Source organism: Pantherophis guttatus, chromosome 9, assembly GCF_059756535.1.
Source record: "Pantherophis guttatus breed Tessera chromosome 9, ASM5975653v1, whole genome shotgun sequence".
Lineage (NCBI taxonomy): Eukaryota > Metazoa > Chordata > Lepidosauria > Squamata > Colubridae > Pantherophis > Pantherophis guttatus.
In genome coordinates this window covers 19,414,482-19,438,398 of record NC_142071.1, presented here as the reverse complement: position 1 = coordinate 19,438,398, position 23,917 = coordinate 19,414,482, and the positions used below count along the sequence as shown (strand labels likewise).

Below are 23,917 nucleotides of genomic sequence, written 5' to 3'. Positions count from 1 at the left end.
TGCTACTTGGAACATCTTAAGAAGGTACTTGGTTGATATCTAGGATGCTGGCAGCAATCCGTATTAACCATCAGCACCAATCAATGGTATTTGTGATGCATTTTTGAATGTTCAGTTGACTGAGTTTCATGTTTAATGAATTAATCATCATCATCATCCTCCAACATATTATACATCCCATATTCCTGGGAAGAACTGGATGAGAATGAAGTCCAATATGAGCTAAAGAATTAGCAGTTGTGGTATCATGATGCTGTATACATAATAATGATAACAGGAAGAGAAGAGAAAGAACTGGAGAAAATCACAAAATACAAAGATCTACAAATAGAAATTGAATAACAGTGGCAAATGAAAACAAAGATGGTACCAAAAAAAAAAAAAGATGGTACCAATGATTACAGGTACCTTGGTGCAAGCCGAAGACATCTGAAAAACCATTTGAACACCATCGGCATTGACCAAATCACCATCAGTCAATTGCAAAAGGCAGCTTTATTTAGAACAATTTACAGTGCCTCCTGCAACGATAATTTTAACACCATCAAGCAACAACATTGGCCTATCCCAGGGAAGGACTTGATAGGTGAATAAAAATGCCAAATCCAGTCTAAGCAATCTGGCTGACTGTGTGACCAACTATAATAATAAAGGAATATCTCTCTATCTCCATTTCTCTCTCTGTCTCTCTTGGAAACAGAATTAGGACAGACCAAACTAAATTACCATTCCACAGAGGAGCCGTATTTATTGTTTCCACTCAGCACTTACAACAGATAGATATTGCCTTTAAGCATGATTGTGAATGTGATCTCAGGTATTCACAAAAGACCCTTCCTTCCCACCAGCTCCACCACTGTGTCAGTAAATTTAATTCATTATTGGGAAAGGAACCTGCACTATATCCTGATAACATTGTTGTCACAACAATGATGTAGCACTTTCTTTGTAAAAGGCGGTCCTGGGCCTTCCAGCTGCTCAGCTGAAAAGCATAAAATAATAGTTATAACAATGCAAAATTTAGAAAACACTCATATTAAAACTGTGGAGCTACACAGATGGGTTTACATCAATCTAAAGAGATCAGTAATCTCTGTGATTGAGTATAATCCTTTCTAAAAATCACATGAAATGATGGATTCCATAACCAAATACATTACTGATTTGCCACATCGTCACCTTTCCGAATGTGCTTTTTGAATCAGGGAGGGAGGGAGGGAGGGAGGGAGGGAGGGAGGGAGGGAGGAAGGAAGGAAGGAAGGAAGGAAGGAAGGAAGGAAGGAAGGAAGGAAGGAAGGAAGGAAGGAAGGAAATTTTTGAATGGTCTCTTGACATTTTTTTTTATATCCATCAGGAATATAAAAATCAGGAAATCAGATCCAGAGAAATTATTTTTTGTTAAGAACCCCCCCCCCCACACACATACCAAATCTGGAGAAATGGTTTTCTATGAATGCTTATTTATCTTCATGTGTACAACTATAGTGCTTAAAAAATCTCCAGCCAAGATTCCCCCCCAACACATTTTTAATCAGTGTTTTCACACTGTTGATTATAAAATCTCCTTTGAAGCTTGAAATCAAGAACCTGTTTCCTGATGAAAATGCATTTCTCTCCATCGTGCAAACCATTTAAATTAGAAGGCAGTAAATTCAGAGGTGATCCTCTAATGTTCCTGAGAGGCTAGAAGAAATAAATAAATAAACAAGCAAACAAACAAACGGATGGCTGAGAGAGGTTATAAGTGTAGGCAAAGCAAATAACATAAATTAAATTCATCTGATGGAGCAGGCATGTTTGAATGAAGAGAAGAAATAGGAAAGGAGGGAGGGAAAAACTATGGTTGTCCTTGATAGGAACTTGATTACAATATCTAGTTGGTTTCATCATAAGGATTTGAGATTAAGGCCTAAACATGAGCTGTGGTGGCACAGTGGCTAGAGTGAAGTACTGCAGGCTACTTTGGCTGCCTGCAATTTGACAGTTCGAATCTCACCAGGCTGAAGGTTGACTCAGCCTTCCATCCTTCCGAGGTGGGTAAAATGAGGACCCAGATTGTTTGGGGCAATAAAGGGCTGTAAAGCACTGTAAAGCAATATATAAGTCTAAGCGCTATTGCTATTGCTATGAGGAAACCATAGAATGAGTTTAGTGTAGCCAGACTGTACAAAGAGCTATGTATTATTATAAGGATGTTGTTAGCCTGAATGAGAGGGTCTCGACATCATCCCTTGACCTTCAAAAATTCATGGAAAGAACGGAAATTATTGCAGGAAAAGAACCATCCTCAAGGGGATGTATTTAAGAAATAAAGTAATACATACAAAGGAAACCATGCATGGCTTTTGAAATTCTCTCCGATTCTTTTCTGAAATCTCTTGAGTGGGAACTGTTTGCTCTGCAAATGATTGATATAAAGGACACTGTAAAACTTTGCATTTCTGGACCTGAAACATTGCCCCGTTTAAAAGAAATAGAAGGCAAAAGCTAACAAGAAATTGAGGGTATGTCATCTCATGCAAGATATATGTCATTTATGTCATGCAATCAAGTTCACTAGAAAAAGCAGTTACACTCAAATGGTCAGTGGTAAAAAGAGGCAAGTCTGCTAAACTACACCGTGGTTAGATACCATCAAAGCTGACACCATCTGAAACAACTGAAATAAACTATAAAAGGTAGGAAAATGTGGAAAGAGCTGGTCCATAGAATTGCCAAGAATTGGATATGGTGATAGGTAATATTACTGATTGCTTAGTTCAGGAAAAGGGATGTTATGTTTAGATATTAATATACTTAAAAGATTTGAGTTAAGAGATATACGCATGGGGGTGGATTATGAGTAGAATAAATGCCAAATCAGGATTTATTATATAGTTTCATAGCCGAATGTTGTTTGAAACGTATAGTATGCAGGGGACATAATAATAATGTTAGAAAGAAATGTTTAGCACATAGGGGGTGGTGTAAAAGGGTGGTAAAGTATTATATAATGTGATATTAATTTGGATTTCATCTTGCAGAAGCCATGGGGGGAGGGGAGGGGGGGTTAGGGAGGGGGGGGGGAAAGGGGGAAAAATTGTATTTGAAAAACTTTTTCAATAAAAAAAAAGAATTGGATATGATTGAAGCATCATGATCATCATCTCAAGAATAGCTAGGAGAGGGCAATTGATACAGTACAGAAACTGCCTTGAGCAAACACAATGGCAATCTATAAATACCTGCAAGGCAACATATACAAATGAAAGGAAGGACTTGTCTGCAATCTCTGAGGATCACAGGGCAAAGCACTGAGATCATTCTTTCTTAACCTGTCAAGAAGGTGATAATGAAATCAAGGGAGTCGTCAGAAGAGGAGAAAAAAATCCCAAGCGCTAAAATGAAAGAAATATTGCATGAACTTGAGAAGAAAATCAGCCCTCCCAAAGTCCATTCCAGTCATATGATCCATGGATTTGCCTTTATTGAATCACTCTGCAAGATAATGGATGAGTGTTTTGATTTGGGGGGGAGGGGCTTTGTTTGTTTGTTTGTTTTTGCATGATTTTAGGATTAACAGATAAACCCCCAGCCCCAATTGATGCTAAAGTAAGGTGAAGAGAACCAGATATCTAGTTATTTTTTTCCCCCTTCCATTCAATAACATCTGATTCTCAGAGACTGTCGGAACAAGTCCCTGCAGTTGGTTTTCACAGCTATAAGATCTCAAATTATGCCAGACGAAATGATCATTGGGAGCTGTTATCACTTTTACTGACGGAAACATTCTGCATCTACTGCAAATTCCTTGGCGGAATATCTGCCTGATTTTTTTCCCCCAGTATCTGTACAAAAATAAGGTCCTCAAAGTTGGAAGCTGTCCATCATCTCAATCAGGGATGGCAACTTTAAGACTTGTGATCTTCAATTCCCAGAATTCCCCAGCCAGCCATGCTTGTTGAGAATTGAAGGAGCTGAAGTCCACATTGGGAAGTTGACATGGTTAGAGAAACACAAATATAGAACTAGAGGATGATTTTTTTTTGTTTGTTTGACATCCCTATATAATAAGACTTATAATAAGGTTGTTGTTGTTGTTAGTTGCGAAGTCATGTCCGACCCATCACAACCCCATGGACAACGTTCCTCCAGGCCTTCCTGTCCTCTACCATCCTCTGGAATCCATTTAAACTCACTCCTACTGCTTCAGTGACTCCATCCAGCCACCTCGTTCTCTGTCGTCCCCTTCTTCTTTTGCCCTCAATCTTTCCCAGCATTAGGCTCTTCTCCAGGGAGTCCTTCCTTCTCATTAGGTGGCCAAAGTATTTGAGTTTCATCTTCAGGATCTGACTTTCTAAAGAGCAGTCAGGGTTGATTTCCTCTAGGACTGACCGGTTTGATCAACTTGCAGTCCAAGGGACTCGCAGGAGTCTTCTCCAGCACCATAGTTCCATTCTCAATTCTGGAGAAGGAAATGACAACTCACTCCAGTATCTTTGCCATGAAAACCCCATGGTCAGTACCAAAAGACAGAGGGTAGTAAGATAGGTTAAGATACAGGTAGCCCTCAATATGGAACCATAAATTTGTTTAATGACTTTGGTGACTTAGAACTGGTCCTTGTATCTACAACCATTGCAGTATCCCCACAGTCACATGTTCAAAATTCAGGCACTTGGCAACTGGCATGTATTTATGCCAGTTGCTGAATCCTGGGGTCAGCATTTGTGACCTTCCTAACCAGCTTTTGAGTCAAGAAACTGGATTGGCTTAAAATGAGATGAATACTTCATTTCTTTATTTAATTAAGACTGTTAATAACTATTCAGTTACATGAATAACGCAGTCTTAACAACTCTATTATTTACCTAACTGCAGTGATTTGTTTAACAACCATGGCAAAAAAAAAAGGTTGTAAAATCAGGCACGACTTACTTAACAGCCTCTTTGCTTAGCAATGGAAATTCTTGTCCCAACTGTGGTCGAATGTGGAGAACTACATGTACACATCATTTTCAACCACGTGTAACAGATGAGAAAGCCCATATCTTTCAAATGATTTGCAGGAATATGGAAATAGCTGCCTGCCTTGGGATAGTTGTGTGTTCTTTGAATTATTCCTTACAGAACTGTCAATATAACTCCTCAGTTGTTGGATGCAAACTCTTCCTTCCTCTAATTACTGGTTCATCATTGTCCATAAAGGGAAACATCTGCCAACAGTTCCCACAGCAGCTGCCTTCTTCTGTGTTATTCTCTCTCCTGAGTATTCTTTTTTTTTTTTTTTTTTTGTCTTTGGGGGAATGTAGAAACAGGTAGAGAAACATACAGAGTGATGACTAAATGCAATGGCTATCTGTCTGTATCAAGCTTCAGGACAGTGCTTTCCCTTGCTGTTTCCCTCAGATCTGAACAAGTTGCTGCAAGAGCTAAGTTGGTCTACAAGCCAACTCACTACACAAAATAAAGATAAGGAGAGAGGGGAGGAAAAGAAAAAAATACCAGAAACTTGAAAGAGTATGTAAAAAGGGTAATGGAAATATTCCTGGGGAGGAAAGCTATGGGAAATCTAGACAGCATACTAAAAACAGAGACATCACCCTGCCAACAAAAGTACAAAAGGCTTTGGTTTTCCCAATTGCAATGTATGTCTGTGAAAGCTGGACCATAAGAAAAGCTGAGCACCAAAGAATTGAGGCCTTTGAACTCTGGTCCTGTGAGTCCTTTGGACTGCAAGGCGATCAAACTGGTCAGTCCTAGAGGAGATCAACCCTGACTGCTCTTTAGAAGGCCAGATCCTGAAGATGAAACTCAAATACTTTGGCCACCTAATGAGAAGGAAGGACTCACTGGAGAAGAGCCTAATGCTGGGAACAATGGAGGACAAAAGAAGAAGAAGGGGACGGCAGAGAAGGAGGTGGCTGGATGGAGTCACTGAAGCAGTAGGCGTGAATTTAAATGGACTCCAGAGGATGGTAGAGGACAGGAAATCCTGGAGGAATGTTGTCCATGGGGTCACTATGGGTCGGATATGACTTCGCAACTAACAGCAACAACAAAAGATGATGGAACTAGGGGCTAGTGGCTTTGTCTGAACTCCTCCTACCTTTGAGCCGACCAATCACTATTAGCAGACCCATCTTCCTTCATGATAGAAGCCTCCATTCACTTTTCCTGGGGGAAAAATACTCCAGCCTTGCTTTCCAAGCAGCTCTATTCATAGGATAGCTGGAAAGATCATGATGTGTAATAGCTTCATAGCACTAGCACTTAGCACTTAGACTTATATACCACTTTACACTGCTTTTACAGCGGCTTACAGGGTTATCATATTCAGTCAGTAGATGGCATTATTTACAAGTTTGGATATATGGTATATACTCTTTGCGCTTTTGTTCTGAGTAGTGTTTCCTGTTTCCTGTTACAGTAATATAGCTGAGCAGTAAAGCACATGGTGACTGTACTTTTTGTTTGCTTTGTGTGGTGCTTTATATAACAATCTGGGTCCTCATTTTACCCACCTCAGAAGGATGGAAGGCTGAGACAACCTTGAGCCTGGTGTGATTCAATCTTCCAAATTGCAGGTAGCCAGCAGTCAGCAGAAGTAGCCTGCAGTACTGCACTCTAACCACTGCATCACGGCAGCAATTTTCATAGGAAATTGTTTCCCATGCCTAGAAAGAGACGGGCACAGTCAGCTGGTAATAGGGTCTCATAAAAACTCACCCATAACTTCATCACTCAGAATCTGTAAAATTTAAATGTTTAGTCCCCAGAGTTTTCTGCAGACATGGTGATGGGAACTAATTAACTCTGGCTTTTTATTTCATGGATTCCAGCTTTTCATTTAATTTTGTTTGCCATACAGTACATTGGTTTAAAGTGGGTGTATGCAATATTTTAAGTAATCATCTATGCCATTTTCAGTTTAGACTGCCTAGTATCTTGTTCAATCCAGATGGATCCACAGTGGTCTTGATACATTCAGGTCTTAGTGTATGATTAAAGATAGTCATTCTCAATTTCTGAGTGGACTGGAAGGATATGGTTTTCCACCATCTTCATATTTTTTGTTAGAGCGCAGGTGTAGGGAAACAGCCTGAACTGTAGAAGTAGAGAACTTGTGGTTCTTAACCATATTCCTCACTACTATTCAGGTTTGTGGGGGTGCTGAGTGATGTTGGAATTCATCATTGGAATGTACAGTATTTCTATGCAACATCCTACAGTGGTATTCAGTCAGTAGATGGCATTATTTACAAGTTTGGATCTATGGTATATACTCTTTGCGCTTTTGTTCTGAGTAGTGTTTCCTGTTTCCTGTTATAGTAATATAGCTGAGCAGTAAAGCACATGGTGACTGTACTTTTTGTTTGCTTTGTGTGGTGCTTTATATAAATAGAATTTCTAATGAGTTGATTCAGCAATTTGGGGAGGGCCGTACATTGTTTACTTCAGCTGAATCTTGCAAGAGGACCCTGCAGCTTTATACAGTATTAGATTGTCCTTTTTGAATGTCAGGGGAAATAAATTCCTGCTGCTAGGTCTTCTCATTCTCCTGGGAAATAGTGTCCATCTAATAGGATTGTTATAAATTGAGCACGATCTCATTTCTATGTCAGGCTGGGAATGGCCACTTAGACAGAAAGATTGTGCCTCCCACATAAGCGGGCTGAATGGAAGACCAAAAATAAAAGTGGAGTCACTGGATTAATTATTAAAAAGAGATTTGTGGTGTAGGGGGGAGAGAAGTTGATTTACTTGCATTTACATCCCAGTCACCCAGCAGGGAGAAGAGCGGAAATGGCTAGTCAGCATCTGTTGGAAGGGTGAAGATAAATGACTGAAGAAAGGAGATAAATGCATACAAATTGAGTTTACATCTGTACTGTTAATATGTCTCTTTTGTAAAGCTGATTTCATCAGTTGGCATGTGAAAACCCACTGCTCACTCCATCACCAATCCCATTCACATTAGGACTTGTGATGATGAGGAGGAGGAGGAGGAGAAGGAGGAGGATATCAATTAAGGTAGTCTTGATGTATATCACACAAGCACATTTTCCATGTGTGTTCTGGTGTATTGAGCTCTTTTCATGCATGGGAAGAAGGCTTAATAATACTACACCCACACATACACACATACATTTAATCATGATTTGCATACATTCTTGGCCTTGGTGTCCCCAGAACTATGATTGTAGATCTTCTAACCCGTTAGGCTCATTCCCTATAACACAGAAGACCAGTTTAAGATGGACACCTACAAAATCCATGTCTGAAGATCAAAATAAAAGATACCAGAGCCCAACCCCTCTCATACACCATGCATTCATCTTGTATTGTTGTGAGCACTACATTGTATTTCTTATTTGTCAAATGATGAGAATTTCCACAGCCAGCATGACAGAGTCTGGGTTTCCATTTACAGAGAGACCATTGGAGCATTGGTGAAATCTTCTTTTAGACAGATTGAGGGAGAATATAATATTTCCTGTAGGATAAAACATCTTGTATTCTTTAATACATGTTTTTTTTTACTATTCAGTTTCATGTATAAATATTTCATTTACATAGAGCTTTCCTAAATCTGTCCTGATTTTTATTCAATTTTAGCAAATGGATACTGATGTTCATATTTCTTTTTCCTAGCCCAGAATAACAGAGTGATGCATTTTATTCACTGGCTGCTGTTTATACTATAGAGAGATTGCTTGTGAGCATTTTGAGGTAAAATAAACGGAAGAGGGATTGTTTTTGCCATCCTGCAAGATAACTTCCCCGTGTGATCATTTCTTCAAGTGAGAAGAGTGCAACAATCTATTTGGTGCTCTTCTGTTTAGCATTAAATAATTTCATATTTGCATTCCTGAAGATGATCATCATTTGGGATTGTTGCTATTTATCCATATTTTTACAACTCTCTTTTTTCTAATGACAAGGGAATATGTTTGTGTATGTATGGCACATATATACAAAAACAAATCTCGTCTTTCTCACCTGACTGCAGAATGTAGGTCTGTCTGCCTTGGGTTTGCTAAAGAGAAAGGGATCTTCTAGTGCATCATATTTGGGATGTCAGGAAAAAATTGTCACAAACTATGTTGTTTTTAGAAAAAAAAATCAGTAGTAAAAAAGCCTTGATTCGGAGCTAACACGCTTCTGAGACTTATTATAGATTTGGGGTTTTTACTGCAGGTTTACCTACTGCCAGAATATTTTTCCCCCCAAGCTCCCTTGATCCAGTCTAACACACATTGACAGGTTCTCTTTCCAAGCAGTTCCAACACCCATTCTTAAAGTGGCAAGATGCCAGATGGTCTTCTATTAGGTCACATTTGCTTATTGTTTGGTAAACAGCAGTTTAATTCAAGTGCTGAGTTGACAGCTTGTCTTCAAAGACCATTTTCCCACTGCAGTGTTTCAGATGCCAGCGTGGCTTTCCAGCGTGATGCTATTTCAGCTGCCTTTTAAAGGGATAATGTTCCCTTTGATTAAAAGGGAGGACGGAGGAAGAGAAGGGAAGATTCCAAGGGAAAAAAGAACTGGATTTTCACATGGATAATCTGAATGCATGATTTGGCAAGACTCTGGACTGAATTCTTTCAGCCAGGTTGGGCCTTCTTTGCATAATGGTCTTTCTTTTTTTATATATTTTTATTTTATTTTATTTTACTATTTTTTATTTTTTTGCAATTTTTTTTTATTTTTTAAACAGAAACAACATAAAAACATCAGCCTTCCAAACACTTACAGACAGTATTTCGATCGGTGAAAATCATTTTGTGCTCTCAAAATTTTCAAACTCTCATTATATGACAGATATTCTTACCTCTAACAAAAAAACAAGTGCTTAAACATTTTATCCAAATTTCATTTCATATAAAATATTTCATCTCCATACTTTATTATCTATCCATTGATAAAATAGCTCCCATATCAAATGGTCCTTCTTGATTTTGGAGTTTGGAAGTTGAAACGTTCCTATGAATGCCAAGAGTACTACATGACCTCTGTACTCAGGCAAGCAGAGACGGAAAGTTCCACATTATGAGCTTAAAATCCAGCCTATTAGAATGAGCTATGGCAGGGATGTCAAACTCAATTTCATTGAGGGCCACATCAGGGTTGTGTTCGACCTTGAGAGGCTAGGGTGGGCATGGCCAGCTCGATGTCACTTGTGTCTGCGCCTGTGGTGCCTGACTACTCTGCCAGTGAAAATGGGCTCCCGAGCTCTGTTTTTGGCCACACGCAGCCCTCGTGAGCTCCGTTTTCACTGGCAGAGGCACTGTGGGCCGGTCCTTCGCTATTTCCAGGGTGGCCCCATGGGCCAGATCTAAGCACCCCGTGGGCCAGATCCAGCCCCCAGCCTTGAGTTTGACACCCCTGTGCTATGGTGTAGGAGAAGAAGTGCAGTATCTGGGGTTGAGTCAAGAGAGGAATCTGCCTGGACTCATTCTGTTGCTACAAGTGATCCGAGTCCAGTCCCTCCTTGAATTTCATTGACTCTTATCTAGCACCAATTTAGTGCTGACTGTTAGTTGACCAGATTCTTGTGTATTCAGTTGTCTCAGCTACTAACTATCACAGTTTTATTCTAACTTAAATTCTGTGGATCTCACCCTATGGTGGGTTTCAAAATTTTTTACTACCGGTTCTGTGGGCGTGGCTTGGTGGGTGTGGCATGGCTTGGTGGGCGTGGTGTGGTGGGCATGGCAGGGGAAGAATACTGTAAAATCTCCATTCCCACCCCACTCCAGGGGAAGGATACTGTACAATCTCCATTCTGTCCCCAATCCAGGGGAAGGTTACTGCAAAATCCTCATTTCCTCCCGATCAGCTGGGACTTGGGAGGCAGAGAATAGATGGGGGTGGGGCCAGTAAGAATTTTTACTACCAATTCTCCGAGCTACTTAAAATTTCTGCTACCAGTTTGCCAGAACTGGTCAGAACCTGCTGAAACCCACCTCTGATCTCACCCCATATTTAAGAGGTTCCTAAGGGTGTGTGTGTGTGTAAGTGCATTAACATGCCTATCATCCCTGTCACATTTTAAATGTTTTCATTTTGCTCGTTCAAATTTGCAATTTTCCTTTGACAAATAAATGTCAATAAAATATAGGACGAGCAATACATCTTCTTAACTGGAACTTAATGTGTGGTCCTGATTCTTCACACCTGACAATGGGAATTTAAAGAAGCCCTTCTGGTCCACAAAGTCTGGACCTCCTTCTCCTCCCTCAAATCCTCAAAGTTGTCTTTTGAAAGAAAGAACCTTTGGGACAACCTTAATCTGGATGACTGAGAATTTGTATTTGTATTTGTATTTATTAGTTTGTCAAACATGTACAAGATAGAGGTATAAACATAAACATGGATATGAACAAAAGAAATGAATACAAATAAATGGGGACAGTAGGACACGGATGGTAGGCACGCTAGTGCGCTTATGCATGCCCCCTTTATGGACCTCTTAGGAATGGGGTGAGGGTGATGGACAGTTTAAGGTTGAAGTTGTGAGGGTTTGAGGATGTAACAATAGACTCAGGTAGAGCATTCCAGGCATTGACTATTCTGTTGTTGAAGTCGTATTTTCTGCAATCGAGTTTGGAGCGGTTTACCTTGAGTTTGTACCGATTGTTTGCCCGTGTATTATTGAGGTTGAAGCTGAAGAAATTGTTGACAGGTAAGACATTGTAGCAGATAATTTTGTGTACTGTGTACCAGACCGCAGGCGGCGCAGTTCCAGATTGTCCAAGCCCAAAATTTCAATCCTGGTGGCATAAGGGATTCTATTGTGAGAATCTCCATAGACATTAATGGTCATTTCAGTCCCATCGGTCAAGCAAAATGATGTTTAAATACAACAGCAAGAAAAATAATTCCACAACCAATTAGGTTAATCTGTGGTGTGTCTTTCTACAATAGAGTTACTTGTTACATATCTCGGGCCATTTTTCTCCAAGGTTGCTTGCAACCCCTTATTACGTAACTTCCTATGAAATGCACTAGTTTAACACCAGTGGAGCTGTAGCTTTCCAAAAATATGCTGATTCTTTTTTTTTTTTTACATAATTTTCTAAATGGTTCTACATTTTCTAAATTGAAGAATGGTTCATGCTTAGCAAGTTAGAGGTAGATCCATAAAATATCTAGGATTATTTCTTTCTTCTAATCCAAGCATTGTCCACATGGATTTAACTGTCATATAGCTATAAAAAAGGAGGAAATAACAGGAGTGTCACTTTTATTCAGACATACAAACATGGTTGAATACACAGAGATTCAGGTCTAGACAAAGCACTAAAATCTTTATTTCTTCCACATTTTTTTTTCTTTTGCATATAAATCATGCATGCTGGCACTAAGCTACAGCTTCCTCCAATTTATTTCAGGGATTGTGTTTAAGAAATGTGCCAAAAGACTACACATCCTACACACGTATTTCATAGATAACAAAAAACTGTTGGTGTTGGCCTGCTTCACTGCCAGGAACAACAGGTTATATAATGGTGGGAAAAAAGAGTCAATTAAAGAAAGCCTTGTTCAGTTAGCAGAGATGGATGGACTTTCTAGTATGTCTTAGTTGGAATCAGCATTACAGATGGTCTCAACCCCAGGAGATAGCTCAGCATCATCTTCTACTACTGACATATTTGAAATCCATGCTATCCACAGATTTAGCCATCTGTAGGCAAGCAAAAGGTGAGGCATCCTGGCAAAATGTCCACAGAATTAGAATCTTAGAAGAGTTGCTCATGTGCAGCAAAAGTGCAAAAACGTCACGTGTATTCTAAGATTTTTGGAGTCTTCCATCCATTAAAATGGATGGCTTGGTTGCATGAATTACATGTTAATGCAAATTCTTTCTTCTTCAATTTTTTTCCCCTTCCCAGCTAACCTTTGGTTGCTACCAAGCCAGTGCAAATATGCTACTTAAGTGCAGTCCCTAATCCTTTAGGTGGTAACTCTGGGGTCCTAATATAATTTGGAATTCCCACTCATTGAATTGAAACTGCAGAGGATATGAGGCAATGACCTTCATCCTTTTCTGAGCCTCTAGCTTCCATTTTCAGTGATGTTTGAAACGGCAACATTTAGAAGAAGGAGAAAGAAAGATGGTTGAATTAGTCTGGAAAGAGTTGAGCAGTTGGGACCGTGGATCCAAAAGAGCCCAAAGAATCTTCAATCAACCTCCACAACCCAGGAGGAGAATTTAGATCATTTAGCTGGTCATTTATCTTTTCTCCCTAACCCAAGTCTGAAAGGATGAAGAGATAGAAAAATACTTGTGTTCTCTTTTCTATCGCATAGCTCTGTCCCCAGTGAGTCACTTGATCTTCAGCTGCAGATAAAAGAGCACTGTGAGGGGGGGAAATGTAGAATTGTCCCACCTGTTTCCAGAGTAAGGAATTCATGGATTTTTCCAACATCTTAATTTATTTGTTTTCAGCTAGTTATTTATCTCCCCCTTTTAGTCACCCCCTGTACTTTTTTTTATAAGGAAAGTTGATTTCCTTGTTCAACTGGCCTTATTTTACTGAAATCTCAGAATGATCCAATGAGTCAAACTGAGTGAAGAAGTAGTAACTGACCTGAAGTCACACAATGAATTTTATGGTCCACTGGGACTTAAACCTAGGTTTTCTATTCCATGGTATGGTATGGTATGGTATGGTATGGTATGGTATGGTATGGTATGGTATGGTATGGTATGGTATGGTATGGTATGGTATGGTATGGTATGGTATGGTATGGAACGGAACGGAGCGGAACAGAACAGAACAGAACAGAACAGAACAGAACAGAATAGAATAGAGTAATTTATTGGCCAAGTGTGATTGGACACATAAGGGATTTGTCTTTGGTGCATCTGCTCTCAGTGTACATAAAAAGACAAGATACACTCGTCAAGAATCACAAGGCACAACACCCAATGACAGTCATACAGTACAATATGCACAAGACTTCTTCTATACTAGGACTTCCTGTTTGCTGCTGGCCGCCGCCAGACGTTCCTTTGGGATCGTCAGCTTCCACTGCCTGTCAGAGCCGCCTTCACAACGGAACGGCGGCTCGAAAAAACTCCGTTCCCATGAGGAAACGGAGATAGAGCCGGCAGGGGTGGGTAGAACTCTCTGCAGAGTCCCAAAAGTTTTTCTTTTACTTTTGGGATGGAGCGGATGAGATGCCCCATATCCCCAGCCGCTGCTCCGGGCTTTGGGAGACCTCTGCTAATGCAGAGCCAGGCGTCAAAAGCAAGCCTGCGAATTTGACAGATTACTCAAAGAAAATGTGAGCTGGACCTGTAATACTGAAGCGCAAGTATTTTACTTATCTTTTAAAAATTACTTAAGAGAATAGAGGAAGAGAAAGAGGAAAAAAGTTTCTTTTTAAAATGGCGTCTGCCGCGGCTGGAGAAGAGTTTGAGAGGGAAAGTTCTTCCGTTTTTTATTATTACAATGTAGCGGAATAAATACCACTGGCTACATTTGTAGACAAAACTCCGCTCCTGTTTTTGTTTTTCTCTTTTTTCCCTGGAGGCTTGAGTGTTGCTGGCTGGAAGTCTTTTGTCTTGTTTTTTTTTTTTTCTTCTTCTAACAAAGCCTGCTTAGGCGGAAACATGGCACTGAGGCTTGTGAAGTCAGACAAACAAATAGGTGGGGGGGATTCCCCCACTAAGAATTTAAAGCAACAAGTTTTAACTCTTCAGTCCCAGAAACCTGATTTTAATATAATAGAATTTCTCTTAGAGGAGATTGAAAGAAGGGATGAGATTGTGAATCAGCAACTTGAAAAATTTAAGCAGGAAACTAAGGAATTGGTGAAATCCAAGTTTGACTTTTTGCAGCAAAAAATTTTAAAATTGTCAGAATTCATGATTCGGTTGGATACAAATACTAATTTACTAGAGTCAAAAATGGATGAAATTCAAGATAAATTGGACAATAGAATTCAAAAAATTGAAAATGATTTGTTAAATATTCAGGATTATAGTTCAGAAGAAAAATTTAAAATGGATGCTGACCAAAAGTCTGGTAATGTAGAATATCTGGAACAGAGGATTCAAAAAGAGGTTCTAAAGATACAATATAATTTCACAGAATATGCAATAAGACTTAGAGGTTTGCAGGAAAATAACAGAGATGACTTAAGGAAAATATCTTCTGAATTTCTAGCTGGGATTTTAAAGATTCAACCTGAGGAAGTGTTTTGTAGGATTGATAGAGCTTATCGAATAAACTCCTGGACTGCCAAGCAAAGGCAATTGCCTAGAGATGTGGTAATCTATTTTTCAGATAAAGAAATTAGGAATAAAATTGTGCAAAATTCCTTCAATTCTAATTTGCAATTGTATGGAAGAAAGATTTGGATTTACAAGGAACTCCCACCTAAGATACTAATGGAAAGGAAGAAATTTGGCTTTCTGGTGTCTGAGTTAAAAAGGAGAAATATTCAATTCCGGTGGGACGTCCCAGTTGGTATTATATTGAGATATCAAGGAGAAAGATACCAGTTAAATACTGTTGAAAGGGCGGAAGAATTTTATCAAAATAGGTTGAAAATGAATTTAACGTCTTCAGATATAATACAGGATAAGCAGAAGGAGCTGGAACTAAAGACAGAGACTGTACCAGATAAATTGCCTTTGGATTTATCGGATACCCCAGCTGGATTATCTACAAATTTGAGAGAAGTGCCATCTGATTTTAATGTGATGACTTATCAAGGCAAGGACAAGCATGGAAACCAATTAGAGGATATACAAGGGATAAAAAAGAAATGCGAGACACAAAAAATTAGGATGGAGGTCAAACCCACAAAAAGAAAACAAAAAAAGAAATAGGTTGTACAAAAATAGAAATTTCTAACCCAAGCAACAGTGAAGCCAGTGATTTTAAAATATGAATGATTATGTGAAAACATAGAGGAGGCGACATATTGGTCAATATCATCCTGAGGATAGTGGCAGATCTCTGCATTGCCGTAATTTTGGGACATGGAAAGAGCCTCAAATTGATGGTTTTGAATTATCTACTTTGAAACTTCTTTTTGTGTTGATAAATATATTATAATTATCTTGAATTATAAGGCAAGAGAATCACATTGGGACATGCAGAAGATCGGGTTGTTACCCAATACGATGATGGAAATTAATAATCCTGATGAAACCCACAATTATTATTATATGGAATACAATTATAATGTCACTCGGGTGGTTGTTTTTACTTTTATATATATAAGAAGATGTTTACTACTGATGGGGGCAGATATGATTGGAGATCTTGAATAAACTGTTGCATCCGCAAGCTATGTCACCCTATTATGGATGTTGGTTTTAACAATCCAGTGGAAAGACTTCAAGAAGATATTATATGGACTATAAATTTAAAGTTATTGTCTTTTCTTTTTTTATTTAGATATAATGGAATATATATATATATATATTTTTAAGTAGTGTGGGCAGTGAATTAAAGATATCAAGAATTGTTGTGTATGGTAAATTTGTAAGACAGTGGGTGAATAAGCTAGCTACAGATTGATTAGTTTAAGAAAAGGGATTTTTAAGTGATACATTTAGGGGAGTGGAGGAAATGGATAGAGTGGAATAAATGTTAAATTAGATTTTATGGGGAGCCCGCTTTGAAATGTTATTAAAGTAGGACTTATTGTATAGTTTTAAAGTGGAAGGTGGTTTTGAATTGTTGCAATAATGCATAGATATAAAACACTATTATGCTAAATTAGAGTTATTTTATAATAGTTATAGTATAATGTGTTTGTTTTTTTTTTGTTTTTTTTTTTTCTCTTCTTCTTTTCTGAAATGTATGGATAAAGGGGGATTTATAATACTCTTAGTAAGTAAAGGTCAGTATTTTGAGGAGGGAGTAAGTAATCTGTTATGAATTAGGGTTTTTTTTTGTTACGAAGAAGTCACAGGGGGGGAAGGGTGGGGAGGGGGGGTTAGGGAGGGTGGGGAGGGGGGGGAAAAGGGGGAAAAATTTGTATTTGAAAACCTTTTCAATAAAAAAAAAAAAAACTAAAAAAAGAAAAAAAGACTTCTTCTATACTACATGCTCAGAGACATTTAGTAATGAAGAAGAATACATCAGGAATACACAATTGTTTTACTGTTAAATCAGTGGATAAAAAACCAAATTGCCTTGAGAGGACCAACAGAATCTGAAAGCCATCATGGATGCTTCCCTCGGCAAATTCCCAGGACATCGTGCACAATGAATTCACTGAAACTAAACAGCTACCAGTCTCATCACCCCTGGTTGACCTGCATCTTGTTCCACGATGGAAGAAAGCCAGGATATAAACTTTCAAAATGAAATAAATAATTTGTGTGCCATGGGTGCCTTTCTTTGCTGATCCAGTAGTTTTACACTTATCTATAATTTAAAACAAAGCAAGGATTGACTGAATGGCTGATCCAGCAGTTTTCTCCTTCTCCCTGCAAGTCACTGAAAACAAATGTTTTAGTTGATACATAGAAAATTACTGGAGGAACTTGGTATTTTACATGGGTTCCATATTGCAATTTATTCATAAGCATCAGACTTCAGCAGTATCTAACATCCAGTTTCATCTCTGACTGCTTATCTTCAGTTGTGTTTTTAATCTCCTGCCTTATCTCTTCCATAAAGGTGAAGTTCGCTTTCTCCGTGTAGACCATCTTAACACAACCCTGGTATTTTCTTTGTTGTTACTCCACAGGTGGGCCAAAAAGGGCCACATTATAAAGGAAGCATCAAGTGATGCTTATGAGACCATTGTCGACTTCACCTATTTCTTTGAACCCATCTCTTGTGAGGTGACCAATGCTCTGGGCAGTACCAACATCAGCAGAACAGTCGATGTCTATTGTAAGTATGGCTCAACTACTGATCTGCTAGAACATTGTTCAACACACTTAACACCTTGTGTTAGGCGTGGGGGGGGGGGGCGTTGCAGGGCAAAAACTGGCTATGGACCAATTGATGGGGATGCAACTTTTGAATGCTTCTTTAGAAAACAAGATAGTCTGATAAAAAAATAACCAAGTCAGAAATTGAGAACCATATGCCAAAGATAATTGATTTTAATAACAATACTTCCCCTAACAGAAGAGGTGGCCACAAGAGCAAGAAGAATATATTCAAACTCAGTGCTTGAGCTATAATGTTCCTTTGGGGGTTCTTTCTTTTTCATATTTTTTGTGATGACTATTTTAAATCTTAGAGGCTACCCTGTCCTGCAACAATTTTTTTTTTATTATTTCAGTTGGGCCACGCATGATGACGGAACCACAGTCTCTTCTTGTCGATCTTGGATCCGATGCCATATTTAATTGTGCCTGGATTGGAAACCCATCTCTGACCATCGTTTGGATGAAGAGGGGCTCTGGTGTGGTAAGAATGATGGGCAATGCTGCTGAAAACTGGCCAGATGTTTGAGGACAGGTTAAAGAGCTTATTGATGCCTTGCTGGTCTACCACTCACCTAGTACATTCTTATTCTTACTCTTTGTGTCAGGGAAAGTCTCCATAACTTATCAAAAAGACATGTGACTTTTAATATGTAGAGCATTCTAAAAACATTCAACTCCTCTTCAGTGATCTAAAGGGGGAAAGGAAAGTCCCACACAGAGGCCAGCATGTTTTGATTCATTACTGGTAGCATTCCTCCTTCTATGGAAAGGAGAAGTTTCACGCTCTAAAATGTAAAATAGAATGAAGCCGGAAGGGACCTTGGGGGTCTTCTAGTCCAGCCCCATGTTAGCAGGAGACCCTATACCAGTAATCGCTAATCTTTTTGCCGTTGTGTGAAAAAAGTGGGGGGAGCGCGGGGGAGGGATTATGCGCGTACATGCCCACATCCATAATTCAATGTGGCCCATCCTGACACGCATGTGTGCACAACCCCCCCTGTACTCCCCCCGCTTTTGGCATGTGATGGTCCAGTGGGCCCGGTAGACCCATTTTTCACCCTCCCCAGGCTCCAGAGGCTTTCTTAGAGCCTGAGGAGGGTGAAAATGGGCCTTCCCCCATACCCACCCACCCCCGGAGGCCCTCCAGAGGCAGGAAACAGCCTGTTTCATGACTTCTGGTGGGCCAGAAGGCCCAAAAATCAGCTGGCTGGTGCACACGCGCTAGAGCTGAGCTAGGGCAACGCTCGCGTGCCCCCGATATGGCTCCATGTACCATAGGTTCACCATCACAGCCCTATACCATTTCAGATAAATGGCTGTTCAAACTCTTCTTAAAAACCTCCAGTGATGAAGCCCCCACAACTTTTTTTAAAAAGTTTTTTATTTTTTTTACAAACATATCAATACGTGAACAGTGTGGCACCTGAGTGTCATATATTCTAATATGACTAAAACTAGTAGACTTAATCATAGTTATTACATTCAATCAACTTATATATTTCTATTAATAATACACATTTATATTAAGTTGCAGTCTGTCATTATCCAATTATTCCTTGTTTTCTCGTTATTGCTTTTATTTTATTATATAAAAGTATATACACTAATATTCCCCCTTCTCTTATTCCTATCTCTTATTCTAACTTTTAATCATGTCACCCTTTATTAAAAAATGCTTTCTTTCTTTTTTTTTTTTAATTTGATTTATATGCCGCCCTTCTCCGGAGACTCAGGGCGGCTTACAGTGCGTTAAGCAATAGCCTTCATACTTTTGTATATTTATACAAAGTCAGCTTATTGCCCCCACAAACTGGGTCCTCATTTAACCTACCTTAGAAAGGATGGAAGGCTGAGTCAACCTTGAGCCTTGGAGAGATTCGAACCAGCAGTAAATTGCAGGCAGCTGTGTTAATAACAGGGTGCTTTAAACCACTGTAGTACCAAGGCTCTTTCTGTCCTACATAACTTCTAGTCATGTCACCTACCTAAAAAAGAAAAGAAAGTGAGAGAAAAAGAAAAGCAAATCCAAACAACAACAAAAAGGAGAAATCATCTATCTATCGTCTCTTGCCTGCTTCAATACTTTAATTGCTATGCTTTTCTTGACTTGCCTCCCATATTCCTCTCTTGGATCTTTATCTCTGTCTGCATCTACTTCTTGGCTGTTCAATCTAGAAATATCTAGATTGAACGGCACCCACAACTTCTGAAGGCAGGCAAGCTTTTCCACTGGTTAATTGTCCTCACTGTTAGGAAGTTTCTCCTTAATTCCAGGTTGCTTCTCTCTTTGACTAGTTGCAACCATTGTTTCTTGTCCTGCCCTCTGGTGCTTTGGAGAATCTACAAGGACCTACAGAGATGATTTCCAAGTTGAGCCCCAGGAAATTACAGGAAAGGAAGTCATCTTTAGGATTGGAATAGAGAAGCGTATTCTGCTCCACCTGGATTCTCCACTGACCCATGGAGACTTCCTCAACACACGTCGATCTTACAAAGTAGACCAGACTGAGACATGAATGCTTGATAAGTCAGGACTGTCTTTATTGTTACAGCTACAGAAAGAGAATTGTGCAAACCTCAATGTGCTTCCTCCTCCCTGGCTTTCTCTTCATATGAAATAGGGGCTTGTCTGATATGTTTTCTCAAGTTATTTTCTTGGCCAAGATTCCATTCCCTCTTATCTGACTATTGGCTTAGTAGCAGCAATTCCTCCTATCCTTCAAGGGCATTCCCTATGCTCCCTACAACAGCCTCCTTCTCTTTAATGGCTAAAGGGGTGGAAGGAAAGCAGTGTTGCTGTGCTCAAATCATCCAGTAACATCCTGCTTTAGTAGGAGTCTTCTTGAGCAATCAAGATGGTATATCATCCTAAGCTAGACTACTAGGCAATGATAGTCCCCCGAGTTGAATTGGTAGGTCCTTATAGTTAAATTAAGAGAAGCAGAAATGTTTGACTATGCAGAGGTCGGGAAGGTTGATTTATGTAACTGGCCTAATACAAATGGAAAGGACAGGTTTCCATGGCATTCACAGCTCTTGGCGCATTTCTGCTTGCAAAGGGCAGCTTCACAAAATAGTCCTAATAGAAACTGAACAGATTCCCATTATGAGCAACATCCAGGTTAACTAAAGGCCAAAGCCTCATTTAATCTCTTTGTGGCAGGTGAAGCTTTTGTAAACTATCACTACATTGCACACTCATTGTGAGCAGCCCAAGCTAAGGCGGAGATTTGCTCTGGAGCTTCTTCTCTACTTAGGATGATGCATGCTCTTGTAATCATTTCACACCACAGAATCCAAAGATGTCTTTGCATATCTTAGTGGTTCGATCTATCCACCTGTCTGTCTGTCCATCTGTCTCTCATCTATTATCTTTCCTTTAATCTATCTCCACCCATCCATCCACCCACCCACCAATCCATCTATCCATCCATGTTAGTATCTATTATCTCTCTATCTCTCTAGCTAGCTATCCTCTTTCTTTGTTTCTATTTTTCTATCTATCATCTATCTATCTATTATCCATCCATCTATCCATCCATCTCTATCTATCTATCTATCTATCTATCTATCTATCTATCTATCTATCTATATCTCTACTCTATCTATCTCTACTCTATCTATAACTCTATCTATATCTATCTATCTATCTATCTATCTATCTATCTATCTATCTATCTATCTATCTATCATAAAAACAGAGCAGTTACATTCCCTTAAAAATAATGTCTTTTGACAGAGTCAGTCCACACAGAAGCAGCTATTTTACACTATAATCAAGTGCTGGAAAAGCATGAATATATTTATCAGCTTCAGTCAAGAATAGATGGAATCCAGAATTTCATTTTTCTTTTATAAATAAACTGGCATATTAATAGACGTCCTTCAGCAGGATTAAATTTATGTCCTTTCAGAGCAATAGAATCCTCCTTCTGTATGTACAGTGCCCAAAAGAATGGTGGCTAGCAACCAAATCCTTCTCCTGTGCAATTTGAAGCCTATACTGTCTATATGCAACAAGGATGCCATTGGTCAAGAACACTGAAAAAGCCTCCCTGCATTACATATTTTTGCATAGACTCATGATACAGATTTGAATACAGTATCACTGTATGGAACCTGCCACCCTCCATTCCCACAATGCTCACACACATAAGGGTCAGCCTTAATCAGATTCTCAATATAGGAACCTGTCCTCCATCTCAGAGCTTTAGTATACCTTGCTGAAAGATAAGAAAGAGCAGCAGAGGTTCTCAGACATCTTCCCAATTATCTATTTCTTGATCTTAAGACATCAGACTAAACTTTCTTGCAACACATGCAATCTGTATTCCATTTCCACAAAAATATTTCTGGCCTTTGGGTCCCCACCCCCCACCCCCATTAATTCCACACACAAAAATTAGCATCCCTTGGTGCATTCCCTCCTCTCTCTCTTTTCTGATCCAGTCCATCCTTTAAAGTGGCCTTGGATAGATCAAATTAGAAGTCAGTTGAAGAACCACACAATAGTAGCTAGAAACCACTAAACCAGGAAACTGTGGTTTTTAATCCTCTCTTAGGTATGAAAACAGCTGGCTGACTTTGGGCTAGTAGTCCCTGTCTCTCAGCTCAATTCACTTCACAGGGTTATTTTTGTAGGGAAAATAAGAAGAAGGAGTGTTAGCTAGGTTCACCAACTTGAGTTATTTATTAAAATAATAAAGGTGGAATAAAACAATAAAAATAATGAAAAAGAGATGAAACCCCTATGATTTTGAATATCAACCTGTGGCCACTACTGTCCAGGAAAGCAACTTGGCTCTAATAATCCATATAACAAGGAACAAACAGCTTCAGCTACTCTTCAGTTCTTCAGCCAGGCCTTGCAATCTCCCAGGCTGTTCTTCATCAGCACACTCGCTCCTTTGACTTCTCCGCCATCCCTACCCATCTAGGTCAGCACCTATGGAAGGTGGAAAGGGGCACATGGTCCTTCCCTTTGAGGCCCACATTGCCGCTGCCACCACCACTGCTGGCCCTAGGCCCATCTGCACTCACAAACAGATTGCTTTGTATGAGCTTCACTCTGAGCATCTAAAAGAAACAAGCCAAAACATGCTTTAAATTGCAATCCTTTCCCAGTCTCACTGGTTTTGATATAAGATGCCTTTGCAATATAACTTTCACTACTGCTAAAGGCATTTATGTGTTTTGCTAAATATCAGTGTAAACTCCCCATCTGTGCAGCGGAGTTGGCTCTATGATCAGACACTCAATGGTGCCAGATAGAGAACATGCTGGGTTATATTTACAGAGCAAACACATACCAGAAAGGCAAAAGGAACCAGGCCCAAAGGGATGCTGTCCAAATTTCTACCGGAGAAAGAGAGCAGATGTTCCAGCTTGCTCTGTCCAGATAGGTGAAGGGAGCCCACCACCCAGTATGCAGATCCCAGCATAAGGGCTTAATGCCTGTCTATTTGAGCTGCAGATCGGTCCTCCAATTGTACAGATAGGAAATTAGCCATTCCACAAGCAATTAGAAGAAGTTGACTCTTAAAGGGCATATTTGTTTTAGTCTCATCATATTTCCAAATATCACAGGAGTTCACGTTTTGCTGACTGGGCTGCACAAAAATTCCCTACTTCAGCATTTAAGAAGTTTTAATAAAATGGTTGATTGCACCAGTGTGGGTTATAGGGCAGGATGGCTAGCAGTGCGGATGCCAGAAGGGCCAAAGCAGCTGGAACAGGAGCACAGCTATATGACACGGAGCTGATTTTCATGATACTCTTGTAATAGGGTGGCTGTGACCTCAAAATAGTAATGCCTCTGCCTGGAAATATAATGTGAAAAAAAACACTGGAGAATTTTTAGACATTGGCTAGGATACAGTCCAGACCTTGAAAATGAAATGTTCATCGACACAATAGCTTTAGGAATTTGGCCTTCTCCCCTCCATCTAAAAAATAGCGGGGGAATACGATTTGCAATTTTTACAGATTCAAAGACGCTTCCTTCTTTCTTACAAACTC

General features: G+C 39.5%; 1 protein-coding gene across 3 annotated transcripts in view; it reads left to right on the top strand.

The window, feature by feature from the left end:
- The window catches only part of KIRREL3 (kirre like nephrin family adhesion molecule 3), an 847,361-nt gene that overhangs the window by 738,911 nt on the left and 84,533 nt on the right, over positions 1-23,917 (top strand). For all 3 annotated transcript variants that reach the window (XM_034421931.3, XM_034421932.3, XM_087876028.1), the window contains exons 8-9: positions 17,707-17,855; positions 18,253-18,380. In XM_034421931.3, coding sequence (XP_034277822.1) covers positions 17,707-17,855; positions 18,253-18,380 — 277 coding nt within the window. The remainder of the gene's footprint in view (positions 1-17,706; positions 17,856-18,252; positions 18,381-23,917) is intronic.